Below are 20,432 nucleotides of genomic sequence, written 5' to 3'. Positions count from 1 at the left end.
TTCTATCAGCTACCACCCATAAAGGGAGCAAATCAAAGAGAACAATGTAACGTCGTGCCAGTGACCAAGATGCTCCAGGAGAGTCAGTGGCTCACTGCAAGTTCAGTTTAAATATTCTTACATGAAAGACAGCTGGTTTGCTCGCGGATATGAGTTTCAAGAAGTGTAAAGTCGGGGCGGAAGAATCACCCGAGCGTTGGAAAGTGAGGTCAAGCCACAAATGCAGTTCTAAGCGAAGATGTGCTTGAGTAGGACTTCGGCCCCTGTTGTTTACAAAGCAATCCTTTCAGCCGTTTGTGGAGCTTCTTTTAAAAAACAGATTTTATGCTAAACCCACACTTCCGGTTTGTAATTACCGCCGAGAGTACAGATGTGCAGGACTTTAGAACTGACAGGGTTTTTGAGAGTTCTTCCAGCGCCCCCCACTGGTTGAAGACGGAACCTGAGCCTGTCTGTGGGCAAGGATGACGGGCAGCCCGTTCAAAAATCATGGCAAAAACTTCTGCCCTTGTAAAACATTGCCAAGCTTTGCCAGTATCCAGGAGACACTCTCTTCAAAGAGAGAGAAAACTACAGGCTGCGAAGTGGGTCTGGTAGGTCTTATTTTACTTAGAGGAAACTGAGTCACTGAGAGGTGTTTTCAATTATTCGAACACGCAGCTAATTATCACCAGAGCTGGGGAACTATCCAGGTTTCCCAGTCCAACGCTCTTTTACCGTAACACCATGTGGTCTTTCTCAGGAGAGTTGGGATGTTCTGTTATTCTAGTGATATGAAAGGCAGCAATAGTAGTCCTGTAATGCTTCTAGAATGCTTTACCATGTGCAAAGCATGTACCTTGTTTCATTTGATTCTTACAACCTTGGGACTTAGTCTCATGAAATAGTATGCTTAACACACAGAGTTGATCTGCACTGTTATAAAAGTATAGTTCTAATTTCTACTAGTTTTTTTAGGTCTCTGTTATAATCCTATTGCCGTGCTCTAGGATTGAGGGCGACATAGTGGCCTTGGAAGATAGAGGATTGGAACCCTAATGTGGTTTGGAATTTTTTTCGTGTTTGCTGCACTTCGCTATTGAATACCCACACACAAAATAAAATATGCACTGTACCGCTTGCCTATGGAAAACATGAAATTATCATCAGTTATAAGCCATTTTTGAGAGCCTACGAGGTATCGGGCCAGACATACAGCAAATATGAAGATGTTGTTCTAGGCTAAACTTTGAAAGACTTGACCTGCACTCGGGTTCAAGAAGTAGAAAAAAGTGAAACAAATGGGTATCCATCAGTTTACACTCCTATGCTTTATTGAGCTTTAAAAATACCTAAAAGAGGTGGAAGCATTTAAATAAACATGGCCTCTCAGGGCCGCCTTCTCTTCCTTATCTCAGGGTCTTCACGTCCCCTGCTCCTGTGGCCTAGTGAGCTCTTCCCCTAGAGATCAGCATGACTTGGTCTCACATTTCCTTCAAGTTTTTGCTCAGGGAAAGGGAGGATTTCTCTGATCATATATTTTAAATTGCAGTGCTTTCCAGGACCAGCCTGGATGTTTTTCCTTATTTATTGGCCCAGAGGAGCACACCTTGTTCTAATCTGTACAAGAGTGACTTGTGGGTGGGCTATGACCCTAGACCTTCCCAGGTTTATTTTTCTCGGTGGCGTGTATTACCACCTGACAAACTATCTATTTTACTGTCTGTTTTTTAAATTGCCTGATCTCCTACAGCTGCTATACCATGAGGACATTCACGAAACACCATGGAGTACATGGACAGGAACGAAAGTGTCAGCACCAACGTGTTACCCAAATGACCAAGCCATTTTAAAAGGGGATCTTCTAATTCCTAGCCTTTGAGTCTTTCAGCTACAGCCTCAGATATCATGCAGCAGAGACAAGCCTTTCCCACTGTGTCCTGTCTACATTCCTGACTCACAGAAACCGTGAGAGATACTATTATTAGTGCTTTAAGCTAGTACATTTAGGGGCTGTTTGTTATGTAGCAAGAGATAGCTAGAGAGTGCCTGGCCCACAATAAGTTCCCAATAAATATTCATTGAATTAAGATTAAGGGATAAACATAAGCAGATTTTTTCCCCTAGGGTACTCAGTGATCATAATATAATGCCTGTTATCAGCCTAAACAAAACTGTATAAAAAGTCTTAGCTCTATAGCCTCATCGGTTTTGGAGTCTCCGGCTGTAGGCTTGAGTCTTGGGTCTGTGACTTATTTGCCATTTGACCTTGAATAATTCACTTATAGTCTTTGGTTCTTGGTTTTCCAAATCTGTAAACTAGAAATAATGATAACAGTTATAATTATGCTACTAACATATGCCACTGACTTGGAAGAGCCCTGTTGACAATGCAGAGCCCTGGGTCAGGGCTCTCCTGAAACCCATGCCACAAATGGAATTGTGCCTTATGTGAACGAATAAACCTACCTTCTTTACCATTCAAGTCAGTTCCATTCATTGGTGTCACCATACTATCCCAGAGCTCTTTATACAAAGCATTCACACGAGCAGAAATGAAGCAATAGCAAACCAAACAAGATGACATGTAATGAGTAAGATGATACATGGTAGACTCAAGAATAACAGCTAAGAAGAAAGGGATATCAGATCACCGTATCAGCCATTTCTGTGAGCTGATGGCAAGGACATCCTAATTCATCTGCCAGGGAAAGTCAGGGAGGCCCACTGGGGATCTGTTTTCATAGAAATTTCGGTCTCTGCAGGTATATTTTAGAAGCCTTGGCTTCGAATTTCTTCTCTATGACTGCATTTGACAGGTAATTGCCGGCTTAGGAGCATCAAACTCATGTTAAAATGCCATAAAGGACCAAGGAGCTATTTGTGTTCCAGAGAAGATAGGCCAAGTGGCCAGATTGTGTTGTACACAGAACAAGAAAACAAGCAGCCGGGTTTCTGTGATCACCGCCTCCCCCGTAGGTCCCCAGAGAGTACGAGAAGATCTTATGGGCCACTTGCCACAATATCATCGCCTTGTCAGAAAGCTCTTCATTTTGTCCAGAGGGCAGAGGACACTATCCTTTCCGTGTCGTGAAACACTAATACAAAACTCATCTTACAGGTTGAAGAGTTTTCATTTTTATGAGTTGAGGAGACAGGGATTTCTGACAGCCCTGGATGGACAGCATGAAACATGACCACTGTGAAATTTGGCCTCCTGAGGCCTGGAGAGATGGTGGCTTGAAGCAATGATCTGGATAATAAAGGCAGGTCTCAAGACTATTTTATTAGCATTGGTCACCTTGCTTCCTATATGTTAGAATGACTTTGATGGGCAATTTAATTAAACTGCTATTTGTTTTGTAAGTGCAAGTGATTATCTCTTGATTTTATCCTCTGCTGCTCAAGTAAATTGGTCAGTGATTTTTTTTTTTTTTTTTTAGCATCATGATACAGGTAACTTTCTCAGTTTTATACATTTCTTCATAGAAATTTGCTTTGTTTTCTTCAATTATTCCACCAAGTTTAGATTTATTTATTTTTTATGACCAAGAGATGGGACTGAAAAAGCTTCTGTGGGAAAAAATAAAGTTCTTTCTTTAGTTTAAAATTGTAAATTTGTTTCCAAACATTGAATCAATGCTTTTTATTTATTTTAAAATCATATTCCTTGTAGCTTTCAGGGCCAAGTCTTGAAGTCTATCAATCAACCCAAGGAAAGAAAGTATGGAACAGCCTAGGACAAACTGGCCATTGATCAAACTTAAGTCCCAATGCTGACTTTTAGAAAGACAATAGTTGTAAAAATCAGGCATTAAGAAAATAAGGATTCTTCTAGATCACTTTATCCCCTCTTGTATATCAAGGACTATGCCCAAAGAATTCAAGATCATGGAGTTTCCTCCACAACGTAAAGGTGACAACTTTTCCACCTATGGTTGGAGGTCAGGCTTGCTAGGGGAAAAAAGGCAAAGTTAAAGAGGAAGCAAAATGTCCAAGACTGGACCTTTCTAGCCAGCAAGGCTGGACATCTTGAGGGAGAAGTAAGTTGACTGAGAGATTGGATGCCGCATTCTCATCCTTGTTCACACACTTAATATGTTCTTCCAGGGTTGAACTTTGGCAGAGCAGTGGCGGGGGAGAAGACGTAGAAACAACCAGATATGCCTGAGAGGGCCAAAGGACACGGAGGTTAGTGGCCAGTGTCAGGAATAATGTAGACTCCTTGGAGAACTCCAGCCCTCAGCATAGGTCTGTGTTCATTCTGGCCCTAAAAAGATGACAAGAAGGAGGCTATACAAAGCTGCTATTTCCTCACGAAGTGTGAGGGAGTGGCAGTGTGCCTGAAGAGAGGACTTGGAGTTTCCCGTGTATAACTTGCATTAACATAGCCAAAAGGCTGCAGTGTTTGAAGACATCAAATTTGGAGACAAATGACCGGGATCATGTGCTCTGACGGTGGGAGCCAGAAATCTGAATATAGTCAGGAACAATTTAGAGGAGCCACTCTGCCACTCTGCCATGGAGATCGAGGAGGGTTTCCCATCTGGGGACTCCCCCTTCCCTGATGCGATCATATAAGCTACACTCCTACCTCTGACTGATACTCATCTGCTATACACTAGTCTGGCCATACTGATGACTTATGGTCGAAGTCTCTTCTAACTGATCCTGGTTGTTAAATGTTAGTATTTTGAATGTTTTTCCTATACATATCCCATATTTCCAGAAACCATCTTAGAGGGAAAGTCAGAACTCTCGAAGATAGAGAATTATATCCATAGTGACTGAGCATTTACCGAAAGAGACTGCTAAAAATTTGAATCGGACTAAACATATTAAGTTGGACTAAAATTAAGTTGTTCTTCCCTTTGTCGCTAAGGTGAAGAACCTATAAAGGGAGGATCCAGTCAATTAATCGAATATAAACAAACTACATTGTTTCTCTGTGAAATTTAGTGAATTTGCAGCTTTGTGAGCAATTCTGGTGTACAGGAGATTGGAAAGGTCTGGGGACTTCCATTTTTACTTAACTCCATTAGGAACGCTAAGTCCTATAGGGCAGGGATTTTTGTTTTTGTTCACTGCTGTATTTCCAGTTCTCAGAGTAAGTTTCTGGCACATGGTAGGTGCTCGGTAAGTATCTGTTGAAGAAATTACAACTATAACATGAGGCAGACTTGCAGAGTGCCTCCTAGGAATCACAAAACAATATCAACAAAAGCAGAGTGCCCCCCAGTGTCCCCATCATACTCCCTAGTTTTCAGCTCCCTCTAGGCATATTATGTTCCATTTTAGGCCCCCAAATTTAAGAGAAGGGCATTCATCAATAAACCAGAGAGGATCCAGAAGAGAGCAGGCAGGACAAGAGAATTCTGAAAACCACCCCACATAAGAAACAGTTGAGACTAGTCAAGGAAAAAAAATGAATGAGAGATAGTATGCTATTTTCAAATGTTAGAAATTCATTAAGGATGAGAATGGAATAAATGTATGATTGCATGTTCATAATTAGACCCAATGAAAAAAAATTATGGATAGGCAATTTGGGCTCAATGTAACAAAGAAAATACTGACCCTAATTTTCCAGTAATGGAATGGATTGCTTTGTGAACCAGGATGTGAGAATTACATATTATCTTGTATTTTCTTTTCAATATTCACTGGTATTTGCCTCCCTTTCCCTTTATGAAATTGGATCAGAAAAATGATCTTACCCTGAAAATAGTTAACAATTTGTTTTGTGGTCCTATGAATTACTCAACTTAAATATTCTTTTTTTTTTTTAGATTTTACTTATTTATTTGAGAGAGAGAGAATGAGAGAGAGCGAGCACATGAGAGGGGGGAGGGTCAGAGGGAGAAGCAGACTCCCTGCCGAGCAGGGAGCCCGATGCGGGACTCGATCCAGGGACTCCAGGATCATGACCTGAGCCAAAGGCAGTCGCTTAACCAACTGAGCCACCCAGGCGCCCTCAACTTAAATATTCTTAAATATTAGGTGAAAAAATGTTCCCGATAATTTTTGCCTTTCTTTTAGAGATGAATTTAAAATGACCTTTCCCCCCATTTTGTGAAATTTGGTCTTCATTTTACATAGATTCCATTTTGGTGGACTTCTCTAGCAAAAATTATCCTCCAAGAACACAAAACTCCTGGATCTCTTTGTTTCTTCTACCAGGAATGCTTTTTTTTTTTTTTTTGCCTTTTAGTTTTGTCAAAAAGGGACAAAGCATATCAATAATATCAATAAATGCTGTATTTCTACTTGAGTTACCCATGTGGATATCAAAAAAACAGTGGTATCTTATTTGCCACCAAGCACCGTGCTAAGGACCTTGTAAATAATCAATAAATAATTCTTTATTCATTTATTCATTCATGCTAAGCACTGAGGACATAAGAATAATTCAGTTCCTTACTTCATGGAACTTACAATTCTGTAGTTATTCTGAGTTAACAAGTTATCCTTATTAATGTTATAAATATACATATACTGAAATACCTTTTTATCACGAATATAATGTATATTCATTGTAGATGAATTCAAAAAATAAGAAAGTGATCAAGAAGAAATCAAATGTAATCTTACCACTGGGAAATAAAAGCTCATGATATTTGGAAATAGATGTTCATAGACTTTTTTCTATGTGTGCCTATAGTACCTGTATTTATACATTTGTATATTAGATAAATATATACAAATTATGTAAGTATATATAATAGTACAAATTATATAATATATACAAATGCATATTTGTACATTATAAGAACATAGATATTTTAAAGGTATTTATACTTCACATACTATTTTATAAATTGTCTAGTTCACAGACATTTTTATTTTATTATTATTATTTTTTTAAGATTTTATTTATTTACTTGACAGAGAGCGAGAGTGAGAGAGCACAGAGGGAGAGGGAGAAGTGGATTCCCCCCTGAGCAGAGAGCCCAATGTAGCGCCCGATCCCAGGACTCTGAGATCATGACCTGAGCCAAAGGCAAACACTTGACCTACTGAGCCACCCAGGAGCCCCTCATAGATATTTTTAATAAGTATATACCTACTTAATTAAATCATAATGACTAAAAGTTTTTCCATTATATGGATATGCCATAATTTACCAAATTTTCTACCCTTGATCATTGAGATAGCTTCTGAAATTTTTTCTGTTATTAACACTGTAATTACCCACACATACATTTTCATTCATCTATCCATCCTTCTTTTTGGGTCAAGTATTTTATACTATGTAAGCTTGAAGATTTTAGAAAGCTTGAAGAAAATTAACAAAAAATTTAAACATTAAAAAACAAGCAAACTGAATCTACAGTGTTAGAAGTCAAGATAATGGTTGTCATTGGGGGTCAGGTTGAGTGTTTCAATCGGAAGGAGACATAAAAAGTGTTTCAAGCGCACTTGGACTGCTGTGGCTTGATCTGGGGTTGGTTCCATGGGGATGTTCACTTTGTAAACATTCAATGAGCTGTATACTTATGACTTGTCACTTTCCACTTTCTTGTATTTAGGTTGCACATCAATGGAATAAGTTAAAAAATTGTGCTATGATATACATCCATGTTTACATCCGTAAGTAAATTCCAAGAATCCAATACTATTATCATTTTAAGATTTTTTAAAATTCATGTTGCTAATTATTCTGCAGAAAAATTTGTACCAGTTTTGACTCATCAACACTATATAAGGTGTGATTTCACTGCATTCAAATTAATACTGTCATCATTTTTTTCTAATTTTTAATGATTTATAAATTTAAAATTTGATTATTTCTCTAACTTTTTATTTGGAAAATTTTCAAACTTATAGAAAAGCTGAAAGAATAATATAATGGACACGCAGAGCTCCTTCATTAGATTTGCCAACTTTCAACTTTTTGCCACATTTGCTTTCTTTCTCTGTCTCTATTTACCCTCCCACATGTACACACATACACATGCACCCACGTGTGTGTATATTCATACACATTCAGTTTTTCATTTGTGAACTATTTGAAAATAAGTTTTAGACATCATGACAATTCACCCCTTAATGCGTCACTTAAGAATAAGGATATGTTTCTACATAACCATAATCCCTCTACCATGCCTTGAAACATTAACGGTACTTCCGTATTATGAAGTAATATCTAGTCTGTATTCATATTTCCACAATTGCCCCGATATATGGTCTTTTCTGTTTTTTAGATACAGGGTTAAATAAAGTTCATTCACTCATTGCACTTGGCTGTTTTGTCTCTTTAGTCTCTTTTTACCTGAAACAGTCCTGCCACCTTACCCTACCCTGCTTTCTTTCACGACATTGAAATTTTTCAAGTCTAGGTCACTTGAAAACCTTCCGTTTGTTTTCCAATGTGTACAACTCTGCTTGATTCTGTGGGCTTATATTACAAAATTATTATAGGTTTCCAGAGGCACATGTATCAGCAACTGTAACAAATTTTCATTTTTGGCTATTGGTTAATCAGAGCAGGACGCTGGTTCTCCAGTTGGGCACCAGATGTTTTTACCGAGGGAGAAAAAAAAAAGCATTAAGAGCTTTTAAATCTTACGCTATTGCTTTGATCATTTAAGAAATAATACTGACATTTGGCTCTCCGAAATGTGTTGCAAGGGTTTTCCTTGATATTGACACGATATATTATTCAATGAATCAGTGAGTATAGAACCAGTTTAAAAGACCTGAAAAGGCAGTGACAGCCAAGAAGGATATTTTGAAGTTTGAAATGATCCCTATATAAATAGAACGGATCAGCATAACTTTGGGATAAAATTAGCCGACAGTTTGTGGGCTCTCCAGCATGTGCCTGTTTGCTTGGTGCCGCTCTCCTGATAAATCACAACAAAGCTTCCAGAGGGAGAGGAAGGATGGAAGGAGCCGCCACCCCTATCACTAAATCTGCAGCGGCCAAGTTAGTTAAGAGAAATTTCCTTGAGGCTCTAAAGTCAAATGACTTCGGAAAACTGAAGGCCATTTTAATCCAAAGGCTAATAGATGTGGACACAGTTTTTGAAGTTGAAGATGAGAATATGGTTTTGGCATCTTATAAACAAGGTAAAAAATTATAGGTGTGATTATAACATTGATAGAAAATGGATTTTTTTTTTTTTTTGTAATGCACAGTGTCGGTCACCCACTCTAAGCCAGTAGCTCTTACAGTTTAAGTATGTATTTTAAAAATATTTCTAATTTAATCTTTTCTCTCTTTTTAACTAGACAGCATCATGGGTGGTATATATTTGTATTTCTTTCTTTCTTTCTGTATTTTCTTTTCTTTCTCTATCCTTGTGTCTGGAATTTGAAATCCTGGACGATCAGATTTATTATTGTACTTTGCTTTTATTTCTAACTTTTCTTCTGCCTAAAATGACACAGAATAAAGAAAACATCTTTAGATTATGGCTAAACAGACTGCTAAGATCTAATCCAGACTGTGTGACCGCCTTGGGGACAGGGTGCTAACTCTCTGCTCACACAGCCACATAAAGGTATATCATCTCTGTATCTATCTGGATGGAAAAGGGAATTTTTGCCCCCATTTGGAGGGTTAATGAATGGGTAAGGCTCTGCCTTGATGCACCTTGCTGGTCCTTATCATGTTAATGAGTTTTTAGTTCAGGCAAAAAACTGAAGCCAGAAAAACTAAAAAGTTAAAAAAAACCTTTTTTTCCTTGACTACAATAATAGATCAAAATTGTAGATATCCTGAGTACAGAATGTCTGCCTTTTGAAGAACGAGGGTAACAAGAATGAGAACTGAATTTTTTTTTTATCAAGGGATTTTTCTGGAACCCACACTTAAGAAATCAGAAATAAATTAGAAGTACGCAGATTCTGATTTCCCAAATCAGCTAGTTAATGGGGAACTTGAGTAGCGAGGCCATCTGGTGAGCAGACTACAAACAAACACCATGTTCAACATCACTTCTGTTTAAACAAAATAGATGATAAGGTCTGGTATACATTATTTGGAGAGAGATAGCAATTCTTTCTTCATGTTGAAAGTACTTTCCGTTCACATATAAATCATCAGCACCATGAATTTTCAGAAACTAATGTTAATGGTATATATTTCTACTTTAATTTACTGGACTCTGGTTGTTAGTTCTGAAGGAAGGATAGAGGAGAGCAGTTACTGTGTTCATGATTTTTCCTGGAGGGCTTTATCATAAATCGGCATTGCTACTTTGACTGGAAGAGAATGAAGAGGTTTGTTTTTTAAAAAGTAGTTGATGGGGCTCTGTTAGAAGGAAGGAGTGTATACCATATAATCAGATTACTTTAACCTTCTGGATTTGTTCAGTGAAAGACTGAACGCTAAATACATTTTTAAGGTATCTTTTAAGCTTAACATGTATGCCCATGAAAATAACTTAGGTCCAAGTCAGCGTAATTTATTTAACACTGAGTTGTGAAGACTGCCTTTTCCCATCTCCTAAACATGCCAAATTGCGTGGATCACCCGAGGTTTTGAGGTTGTGAGAAAAAGGAAGTTTTAGGGCAGGCTCCGGGGAAGAAGGGTGCTGTTTCTCCTGCTTCCAGTGGGGTCAGCACCCCTGAATCAGAAGAAAATGCAGTTTTAATCCTTTCTGTCAATATGAGCTGATTCCTATGGTCCTCATAGAGCTAAAAATTCATTCATACTAATGGGTGTTTTCATAGTGTTAGGACTGTGGGATGTGGCTTTCCATTAGGGAGACAGCAAATTATACCCTCTGGGAAAGGAAAAGTAGAGTTCCATTTCTTATACATGCCAGGTGAACATATGCACAGGAATAACAGGATTTATGGTCATATCTTCAGGGTCTATACAGGAATTGTGTGTATGTGTGCGTGTGCACATGCTGGTATGCACAGCAAGAAATACACGTACTCTCTGTTTAATGTGGATATAAGAATCTATCTCTTCAATCTTAAACCCAGATTAAAACCTCATCTTTCTTCAAAGCTTCTTCAAGTTTTTTTTCCTACATTTTCACATGTCTTTTTTTTTTTTTTAAGATTTTATTTATTTATTTGAGAGAGAATGAGAGAGAGAGAGCATGAGAGGGGGGAGGGTCAGAGGGAGAAGCAGACCCCCCGCTGAGCAGGGAGCCCGATGCAGGACTCGATCCCGGGACTCCAGGATTATGACCTGAGCCGAAGGCAGTCGCTTAACCAACTGAGACACCCAGGCGCCCCATTTTCACATGTCTTCCAGCCTAATTATCAATCCCTTTAATATTTCATTCAGGAATGGAAGTGATAAATAGAATCCTAGTTGCTAGCCAAGCAAAGTTGACCTAAGTGGTTATATCAATTTCTTAAGTCACAAAGAGCAGGCTACACTGGTTAATTAGTTAGTTAGGGTTAGTTCCTTTCTGAATAGTTCTGAGGCATGACACCCTTTCCTGTGTGGCCTTGAAGGGTATGCAGTTGGATTAAACTTTGTGAGACTTTATTAAATCATAGCAGACTTTTAGGACATTGAATGCTATTGGATTGTTAAGCAGCAGTTTTTGATTTTTAAAAGCACCTTTGAAAGGCTCCACGCAGAAAAGTATACAGATCATAAGTGTACAGCATGATTAATTTTCATAACATAAACAAACCTATATAACCAGCATCCAGATGTGGAAACAGAAACGTTATCTGTTTACTTTTAAAGTATGAGAATCTTCAGGTTTTAGTTACTTTGTGGCTTATTAAGCACGACAATGTTTAAAACCTATAAAAGATACCATGCGACCTTTAAATTTGCTTGTGTGATTAATAATGTAATCTATATTCAACATTTCATTGTCCTGCAGAAAATCAACAGGGGGACAATTAATCTCAAACCATTTTTACTTCTTTTAGGACATATAGCATTTTTCATAGAATTTCAAAAAGTGATCACATTTTTTTCCCTGAATATGGTATGTCTAAGTTAGTATACAAGTCAGTTCATAATTTTTGGAAAGACAATTCAGAACTCTGTTGGCAAGGAAATCAACTTGGGGCCTAAACACTGCTCCCCCAAATCTACCATCTAATTGGCACACTCACAGAAGTAAATGTAAAATGTGGATTCTGTGAGGAAGGCAGAACAAAGCATCTGGAAATTCACTTCTGTTTCCTCATCCCACTGAGTAGCTTCTCTTGCCCATGCAACAGAGAGCGGAATTCCAGAGCTCAGGTTCAAACTGTGGGTCCCGCCTAGCCCCAGCACCTAAGAATGCTTCTTAAAATAAGAGAGCTCTTGTTTTATTTTTTAAAGTTATGTTAGACCTCATCATCAAATCTTCAGATAAAATCATGTTTTATTAAATGAAGAAAAAAAAACCTGTCTCACACTTTGGAAAGCAAACATTACAAACATGCCGGCTTGCATTTGGGATAACCCCTGGAGGACAGCAGGGACATGTGTCTCTAAAGCGAAAACAAGCAAGCAAAATTCCATCTACCAGACGACGGCTTTAAAATGGGAATGGCGTGAAGAAAAGTTAGATACGCAAACAACTTTTTAACTGCCACACGCAGTAAGTTGTTGTGAAGTCAAGGGATATTAATGATAGAAAGTTTCCCATGAGCCAAGCGTGCAGTATCCAGAGTGAACGCAGGATCTGTAAGAAAACCCAAAGCTATTCATATGGGTTCTCACTAGTGAGTCCTATACTGGAAACGTGAACATCTGTAAAGCTGTTTCCAAAGGCTTTTCCAACTACATATTTTGATTCTCTTTCAGATGTATGAGTCTTAGCGCGTTAATGATACAGGCAGAATATCATACTTCTCTCTTGGTATGAAATTCCCTAGTCAGCAAGGTTAATCAGAGTCCTTTTATTAATCAGTGTAATGCACTTTAAGTACTTCGTTTATGGCTCACAGCCGCAGGTTCTTTGGTTGGTAGTCATATTTTTAATTAAAATAACCAATGAGTGATTTCACTGGAAAACTTTCTGGCAGGTACTTTACTAGTAACAACTGCCTTCCAAATATCTTGAAAGCTCTGATTTCCACTCTCTTAATGGATAATCTCTTTATCACCTCATTTTCCTCTATGCCAGAAATTCGCTCTCCTACTTTCCTATTACCATCCTAAGGGTTCTTTTCCCTTCCTGGATGTTCAAACTTTTTTTCTTTTAAATGTTGCATTTCAGGCTGACTTTTTTTCCCCTCTCCTGGGGGAGCTCTGAGATTTATCCTGAAAATATTAGCTATTAAAAGATAGCCAAGAATTGTGCTTTAGTCTATAATCCTTCAGGACTGTGTAAATACGTGGACACAGGCAGAGCAAATGTCTGCTAATCCAGCCACGAGCGGCGTGTGTAACCTTTGGCTGTAATAACAGAGGCTTCTCGTGTGTGGGGTTCTTTGGACTCAGACAACATTATAGCTGATAACTGTTGCAGAGCCCAGGCTTAGCTGAAAGTTTACCAGAGATGTGTACATCCCCCCCAACATGGAGCAGAATCAATCCCTTCTTCCAAAAGATAGCCCAAACACTAACCCTTCTCTCTTTACCGTATTTCCTGAGCGGAGGGCTTTCTACTCAGCTATTCAGGCCTATCTCTTTGGTTTCAGATTTAATTAAATACACACACACACACATACACACACACACGATTAGGCTGAATATCTTTGTAGGGGTAAAATTTCTAAAATCCTTCTAGAACTTTTGCCTACAAGTGCTGTTGGTTTGGGAGTGCAATGCGGGCAGTCAGCAGATCACCCGCGGCCATTTAAAGACTTGGGGAGACCAGAGTTTGAGTTGATCTGTCCGTACCAGTGAGACAGGCATGAGTGCTTTATGCTACTTAATCTTACCCTTATTTGTAAAACGGAGACTTTGTCAAGACCCTCTCCAAATCCCCTGCCTGCCCATAATCTATGATATATGAAGGGGAAATGATATAAACAGATGATGTGTCATGGTTTGGGGAAGGTGAAAAGTAACTGCAGATACTATAAATCTACGTGGGCATGGCCTGTATTTGAGAGTCTCTGTGGGGTTTTTTGCCTAGGGGAGGATCCATAGTCTCTTCTCAGTTAAAGCCCTCGCTCAAGCGGGGCTCTTCAAGCCATTGCCGCCGGAGCACCGCAGACCTGGGTGGGGGGACAGAGTGAGTGCCTAACAGTTTTAGGGAGGCAGAGGCTTCTTCACTCCCCTCTCAGGGGCTTTGTTCCCAGATTCCAACCCCCCCCCCCACCCCGCGCCGGCCTTTGTGCCCATTTGAGCACACAGAAGGCAGCCTGGCACCTGCCAAGGTGAGCAGAGGGGGGCTCTTTGAAAAACAAATGCTCAGAATTGATCACATTCTAGGTCCTGAAGCCCTGGGATAATTCTGCCCCGGAAGGAAGAGTGTACAAAATGAAGATGCCTGATGAGTTAACTGTAGTTCGGCTAAGCTGTCCCTGTTGGAGGTTATATGGTAGAGGACAAGTTCTGATGCCTTGGCGTTTCGGTATCAACACAAGCATGTTGATCGGTGCTGCCCCACTGTGGTTTCTGAGGGTGGCTTTACCGCAGTTTTGGTCCCCAGAGTGGGTAGGTGAGGTGGAAAGGACACTCTTGCTCCTTCCCACACTTGGTACAAAGCGACCTGTGGCAGCAGCCTCATTTTAAGGTGTGAGGGCACAAGGGGTGACTGTCCATAGCCTCCTTGCTGTGGGCTGCTCCATTCGCTCCAGAAGGCTTCCCTGCTATGCCTGGCATCGAATGATCCAGAATCCGCCCCCACCCCCGCTCCACACACACACACACACACACACAGATGCACATACACACCACCACCAAAAAGTTCTGCACCGCGGCTTCAGGATACACTTCAGTGGGCTGTGATCCGTATCTGACAATCTGTCCCCTTCCTATTTCTCTATTCAGCTTCCAGGGGCACCAGCAAAGGTGTCTTGTTGCCAACCCCCTACACACATTTCCATCTAGGAGAGGTGAGTTGTAGGCACAAGTTCATCTGGGTGGGGGTGGGCTGAATCCCAGGACCTGGCTGTCTCCGAGGCTGATTTACTGGTTAATGATTATGACCAAAGAACAGGCAGAGGCAAGGGACTGAGAGCCTAAGGACGACTGATGCACGGAATAAACGGGGCAGGATAGATTCTCTAGGTGCTATTGGGAATTTAGGAAGAAGAGAAAACATCCACAAGCAAATGCATTTCCATATCAGAGATGTGGCATATTAGAGATGAATGCAGGATCTGCTTTCCTTCCTCGTGATTTGTGAAGCAGCCTTGGCGCTAAAACCTATTCTGCTTCCACAAAGACAAAGACAGATGGAAACCCTGCATTGCAGATATCCTGAGTCCATTAGCTTGGACTGAGGCAGGCGACTTATGGCTCTAGCAGCCTGAAAAAGTGGCAGTTTTCTCATCTGGAAAATGAAAGGCTTGGACTGGATAATCTTCCCTCGAGCGCTAACATTCTGTGTTTTCTTTGATTTTACATCAAAATGGTGTTTTCTTAATCAGCTCTCTACTGCTTCCTTTCTGAGATCATTTTTCTTCCCATTGCAGAAGCAGGCACGAGTTTCCAATCAGTTGGTGCACAGAGCTGCCAAATCTTTGCTGCTAATCAGCAGGCAAAACATACTCCAGTTTCCAGATCTGGAACCAGCTTCTTTCCAAGACAGTTAGAAGAGACTGGCTTTGCAAATTGCTCGTTGAGGAAATCTGAGCGTTAAAATGACTGATTAAGTATTGGTGTTAATGTGATTCATTCGTTATCAAAAGCAGGCTGCACACCACAGAGCTTGAAAACTCTGCTCAGAATGGAGATTCAATGTACATAGCTAAATAGAAACGTATAAATGGGTACACACAAATGTAGTGTGTGTGCCTATCTGTTTGTACACACACATACACACACACACACATTACAGGTACAGGGTTGATAATGCTGCAGCCCAGAGGTCTGTGATACTATTTGTCTCTGCAAGGGAAAAGTTCCTATCAACAAACACCTTCTCTTCGCAGTGTCTGGGATCTCAAATTAGTATCTTAGCCCTTAGTTCTATTAGTTGAATACAGATTCCTACATAAATTCAGATAATCCTAAGAGGGTCACACTTTAAAAAAATCCTCAGTGCATTAGACTTTAGTGTGAATTAACTTTGGATTTCTTTTGAAAGAGGCGATGTGGATAAGGGGAGAGCTGAGAGGGACGGAAAGTCAAATGGCCTTAGAATTCTGAATGGAATGAAAAAGGGGTGTGTGTGTGTGTGTGTGTGTGTGTGTCTAGGGTGGACAGTGGGCTACAGAAAAACAAACTTCAGGTTGGGTTCATTCATTCCCTCAGGATTAGTCAGCATTGTACACGACCCTATAATATGGCCTTGAAACTAAATTATCTTTCCCCCTCTGAACAGGGGGACAATAGTTTATTTTAATTTCACTTATTTTTACAAATAGTTATACATGCACAAGGTACTGAATTTAAAAGCTCAAAGGAGGCATCCAAGGACGAGTAAATCTATGTCCTTGTCTCCCAGCACCTAGTTCTTAGAGGCCACTGCTGTAACCAGCTTCTTGTTTGAGGCGTCAGTAAATATTTTCACATATGATAGCATATTATGTACATTGGTCAGCCCCTGTTTCTCTTAATATATCTTGAGATTTTCCCATATCAGTATACATAGAACAGCCCTCTTTATAATGGCTGTATAGTATTCGATTGCATGGATGCACCATCATTTTTTTTTAAACAGTCTCCTGTTGATGAAGATTGAGATTGTTTCCAATCGTTACCCATTAAGAACAATGCTATAGTGTGGTGCATGTTCCTGTCCACAGGCCAGGTTATTATAATTCCTGAGAACTTTATACTTTTCACAGAGTTCAATGCAGATGATGTTCTTGGAAGTTGGGCAATACAGTGAGTGGCCCTTAAAGAGCATGTCACATGTGAGTGATGATACTTGTAGGTTAAATACCCAGGAGCAGCACGTGTGTGATGTTTCTCACTTAAATGAGAGAATTTTAATACCTGATCGCCAGGCCCACTTGTAATGTGGGCCTCATCCTCCGAGCGCCCTCCAGATGCTCAGCACTGTTGCCCAGAAGTATTCCCAATATTCTAGATTTATTCTGACTTCATCTAATCAGTAACGAATACAACTTTTACCCCTTTTGTTTTGGGCCCTGCACTTTTATTAACGTAGCTTAAGATTGGATTAAGCTTTTTGGCAGCTCCATCCCCCTGTTGGCTCCTTTTGAGAATTCTGTCAACTCAAATCCCTAGGTCTTTTCTCAAATAAATTACCATTAAACCATCTTCCACTTACCTTGTACTTGTATAGTGGAATTTTATAACTTAAAAGCAACCTTCTGATTTATCCACGTTAAAATATGTTTTGTTGTTTCAGCCCTAGAGTCCCTTCTGAGCTGTTGAGTTATCTCTACATCTTCATCTGGCTATCAGTATTTTATCTTTCTGAACCTATTTTCCATTACCCACTCATAGTGAGCTTAATGCTATGGCTCTAGGTATTGACACTGAAAGAAGGTTTATGAAGTTATGTTTCTTATGGCTTGTGAGACATGTGAGGGAGAGAGGGGTGGAGGGGAGAGAGAGAGAACATTTCCAACAACTAATGGGAAAAATTTATCTAAGATCTCAGTTCTAGGAACAGCTATGCTTCTCCTGAGCAATTAATTGGTATATAGCTTGTGGGCATAGTTAATTGTGCAATGCATCATGTTTTCCTATTTATTTTGGCTGCTAGGAAGTTCAAAGGCAAATTTGCAATGCAGTTCTAGTGTATAGGACATGGTTTATATTTTGTGTACAGATCTTAACCCTTGGCCCCCCCTTTTTTTTTACCTACATTATTTTTTTTCCTTTGCCCTTAGATAATTAAAAAAATCTTGTATTTAAAAAAAAATCTTGTGTAAAATTTGTGAGTTGCCTTAAGTTCTTCTTATCAGTAAGAGGTATTGTAAAAACCAATAGGCAGGCAAATAAAATCTTGGCAAGACAAATTTTTTAAAGACATCGAATACATTCATACCTCCGATTGACAACAACAGCAACGACTATAGGGCAAAAGAACTGTAAAGATATAATCTTGTAACTAACAGCTTCACAATCATTCAAAACAATGATTGGGAGTTAAAACAGTAAGAGTCTCATGTAACTCACCATGTAAAATAAAATGCGATCCCATAAATGAAGGTCTCAAACCCAAATGCCTTGAAGGGCCAGGAAGATAAAGTAAATAAAGGAATGAGGTAATGGAAAATACTGGAAACAGAGAGACTCAAGAGTGCCTGTCCCACTCAAGTGTATCCGAGTATGCTTCTAAACTAGACATTTGCAGACCCATCGGTTACTAGTTTACAACTTCTGAATCACTCCCCCCTCCAGTTTTATAAATGTGACCAAAGTAAAAGACTTTGTAAAAATTCTCACAAAACAGAAAAGTCCTAGGCCAAGAACTTAAACTTTCTTTCTTTTTCTTGTTCAGGTTATTGGTTGCCTAGTTATAAATTGAAGTCTTCCTGGGCAACAGGCTTGCATCTCTCTGTCTTATTTGGTCACGTGGAATGTCTTCTGGTGCTCCTGGACCACAATGCTACAATCAACTGTAGACCCAATGGGAAAACCCCTCTTCATGTGGCTTGTGAAATGGCCAACTTGGATTGTGTTAAGATCCTCTGTGACCATGGAGCAAAGCTCAATTGCTACTCCTTAAGTGGACACACAGCTTTACACTTCTGTACAACTCCCAGCTCCATTCTCTGTGCCAAGCAATTAGTTTGGAGAGGTAAGCCTTTCTGGGTGGCTGACATTGTCATCTATTTGCACACTCATGGTTGTGAAACTTGGTGATCATTACTTTCTTCAGGTAATGTAGTAGGGATCCAATTTATAAGTCTCAAACACATAAGTATATAGATATATTATATAGAACTATATAAATGTGTGTGTTGGTCCAGGTAATTTCAGTGATGATCACATTGGAATCATTATTTTTTTTCATTGGAGGAGGCTTATTAGTTTACACATTTATTTAACAAATATTTATTTAGCTCTTATGATGTGTCAGTTAATTTGCTAAGTAACTGAAAAAAATAGCTTCTGCCCTCAAGAAGCTATATTCTAGTAGGGGAGATAAATACTAGCAAAATAAATTCATAAATATATAATAATTAATTGGGAAAAGAGCCAAACAGGATGTTATGAAAGAGAATGTCAGGAGTCAACTATTATAACATGTATAAAGACTACTCTAAAGATACGATGTGTGAAGCTGAAACTTTATGAATGAGAGGGAGCTAGCCATTAAAAAAGGAGCCAAGGAGAAGAGGAGTACAGGTATAGAGAATAACACGTGCAAAGTTGCTAAGGGAGCAAAACACCTGGGCTATTCGACACAAGAAAGAAGGCCAGTGCGGTCGGAATATCATGGGTGTGGGGTGGGTGGGAGGGACAAGAGGGTACAGCGGAGTGCCACACGATGACATTCGATGTGTTGGGTCATATACAGCTTGCTGGGGGCCAAAGTATGGGGTTTAGAAAGGGAGCCACAGAAAAGTTTTAAGCAAGGCAATGACATGGTGTAATTTTCACTTAAAATCATTAGTCTGACGTTAGGCAGAAATAGGGTTGGAGGAGGCCAAGAATGGAAGCAGGGAGACCAGCAGCAAAGCCATTGCAACAGGGTAGGTGAGAAGGGATGATGATTTGCACGAAGGGGCAAACTTGGATAGGAAGATTAGAAGATGGGTTTGCAATATATTTTGGAAGCAGAGTTAATGACATTTGGAGATGGATTATATGTGGATGAGCGGAGAAGGAAAAGGAAATTTCAAGTATCATTGCCAGGTTCCCAGCTTTAGAAAGTGGGTGGATAGTGATGCCATTTTTTTAAAAAAGATTTATTTATTTGACAGAGAGGAAGAGAGCACAGAGGGGAGGGGCAGAAGGAGAGGGAGAGAGTCTTTAAGCAGACTCGGCTCTGAGCATGGAGCCCGACACAGGGCTCAATCTCATGACCCTGAGATTATGGCCTGAGTCGAAACCAAGAGTCTGCTTAAATAAATTCATAAATATATAATAATAAATTGGGAAAGGAACCCTACAGGGTGTTATGAAAGAGAATGTCAGGAGTCAACTATTATAACATGTATAAAGACTACTCTAAAGATATGACATGTGAAACTGAAACTTTATGAATGAGAGGGAGCTAGCCATTAAAAAAGGAGCCAGGGAGAAGAGGAGTCCAGGTATAGAGAATAGCCCATGTGCAAAGTTGCTAACTGACTGAGCCATCCAGGCGCCCCGGGATGCTATTTTTTAAGATGGGGAGAGTTGAGGAAGAAGCATGTATGTGGGCAAGATCACTAAATTAGTTTTTTAGGGGTACCTGGGTGGCTCAGTTGGTTAAGCGTCTGACTAGATTTCAGCTCAGGTCATGATCTCAAAGTCCTGGGATCACGGGCGCCTGGTGGCTCAGATG

The 20,432-nt window shown here is 39.7% G+C and overlaps 1 protein-coding gene across 1 annotated transcript in view; it reads left to right on the top strand.

Moving 5' to 3' along the window:
- The first annotated feature begins 8,791 nt into the window (after positions 1 to 8,791).
- The window catches only part of ASB4 (ankyrin repeat and SOCS box containing 4), a 62,022-nt gene continuing 50,381 nt past the window's right edge, over positions 8,792 to 20,432 (top strand). Inside the window, exons 1-2 of the mRNA XM_045864672.3 lie at positions 8,792 to 9,051; positions 18,438 to 18,737. Coding sequence (XP_045720628.1) covers positions 8,865 to 9,051; positions 18,438 to 18,737 — 487 coding nt within the window. The 5' untranslated portion in view covers positions 8,792 to 8,864. The remainder of the gene's footprint in view (positions 9,052 to 18,437; positions 18,738 to 20,432) is intronic.

Source organism: Mirounga angustirostris, unplaced genomic scaffold, assembly GCF_029215605.1.
Source record: "Mirounga angustirostris isolate CCGP_5_RB_7025 unplaced genomic scaffold, mMirAng1.0.hap1 SCAF_12, whole genome shotgun sequence".
Taxonomy (NCBI): Eukaryota; Metazoa; Chordata; class Mammalia; order Carnivora; family Phocidae; genus Mirounga; species Mirounga angustirostris.
This window is presented reverse-complemented; position numbering and strand designations above follow the sequence as displayed.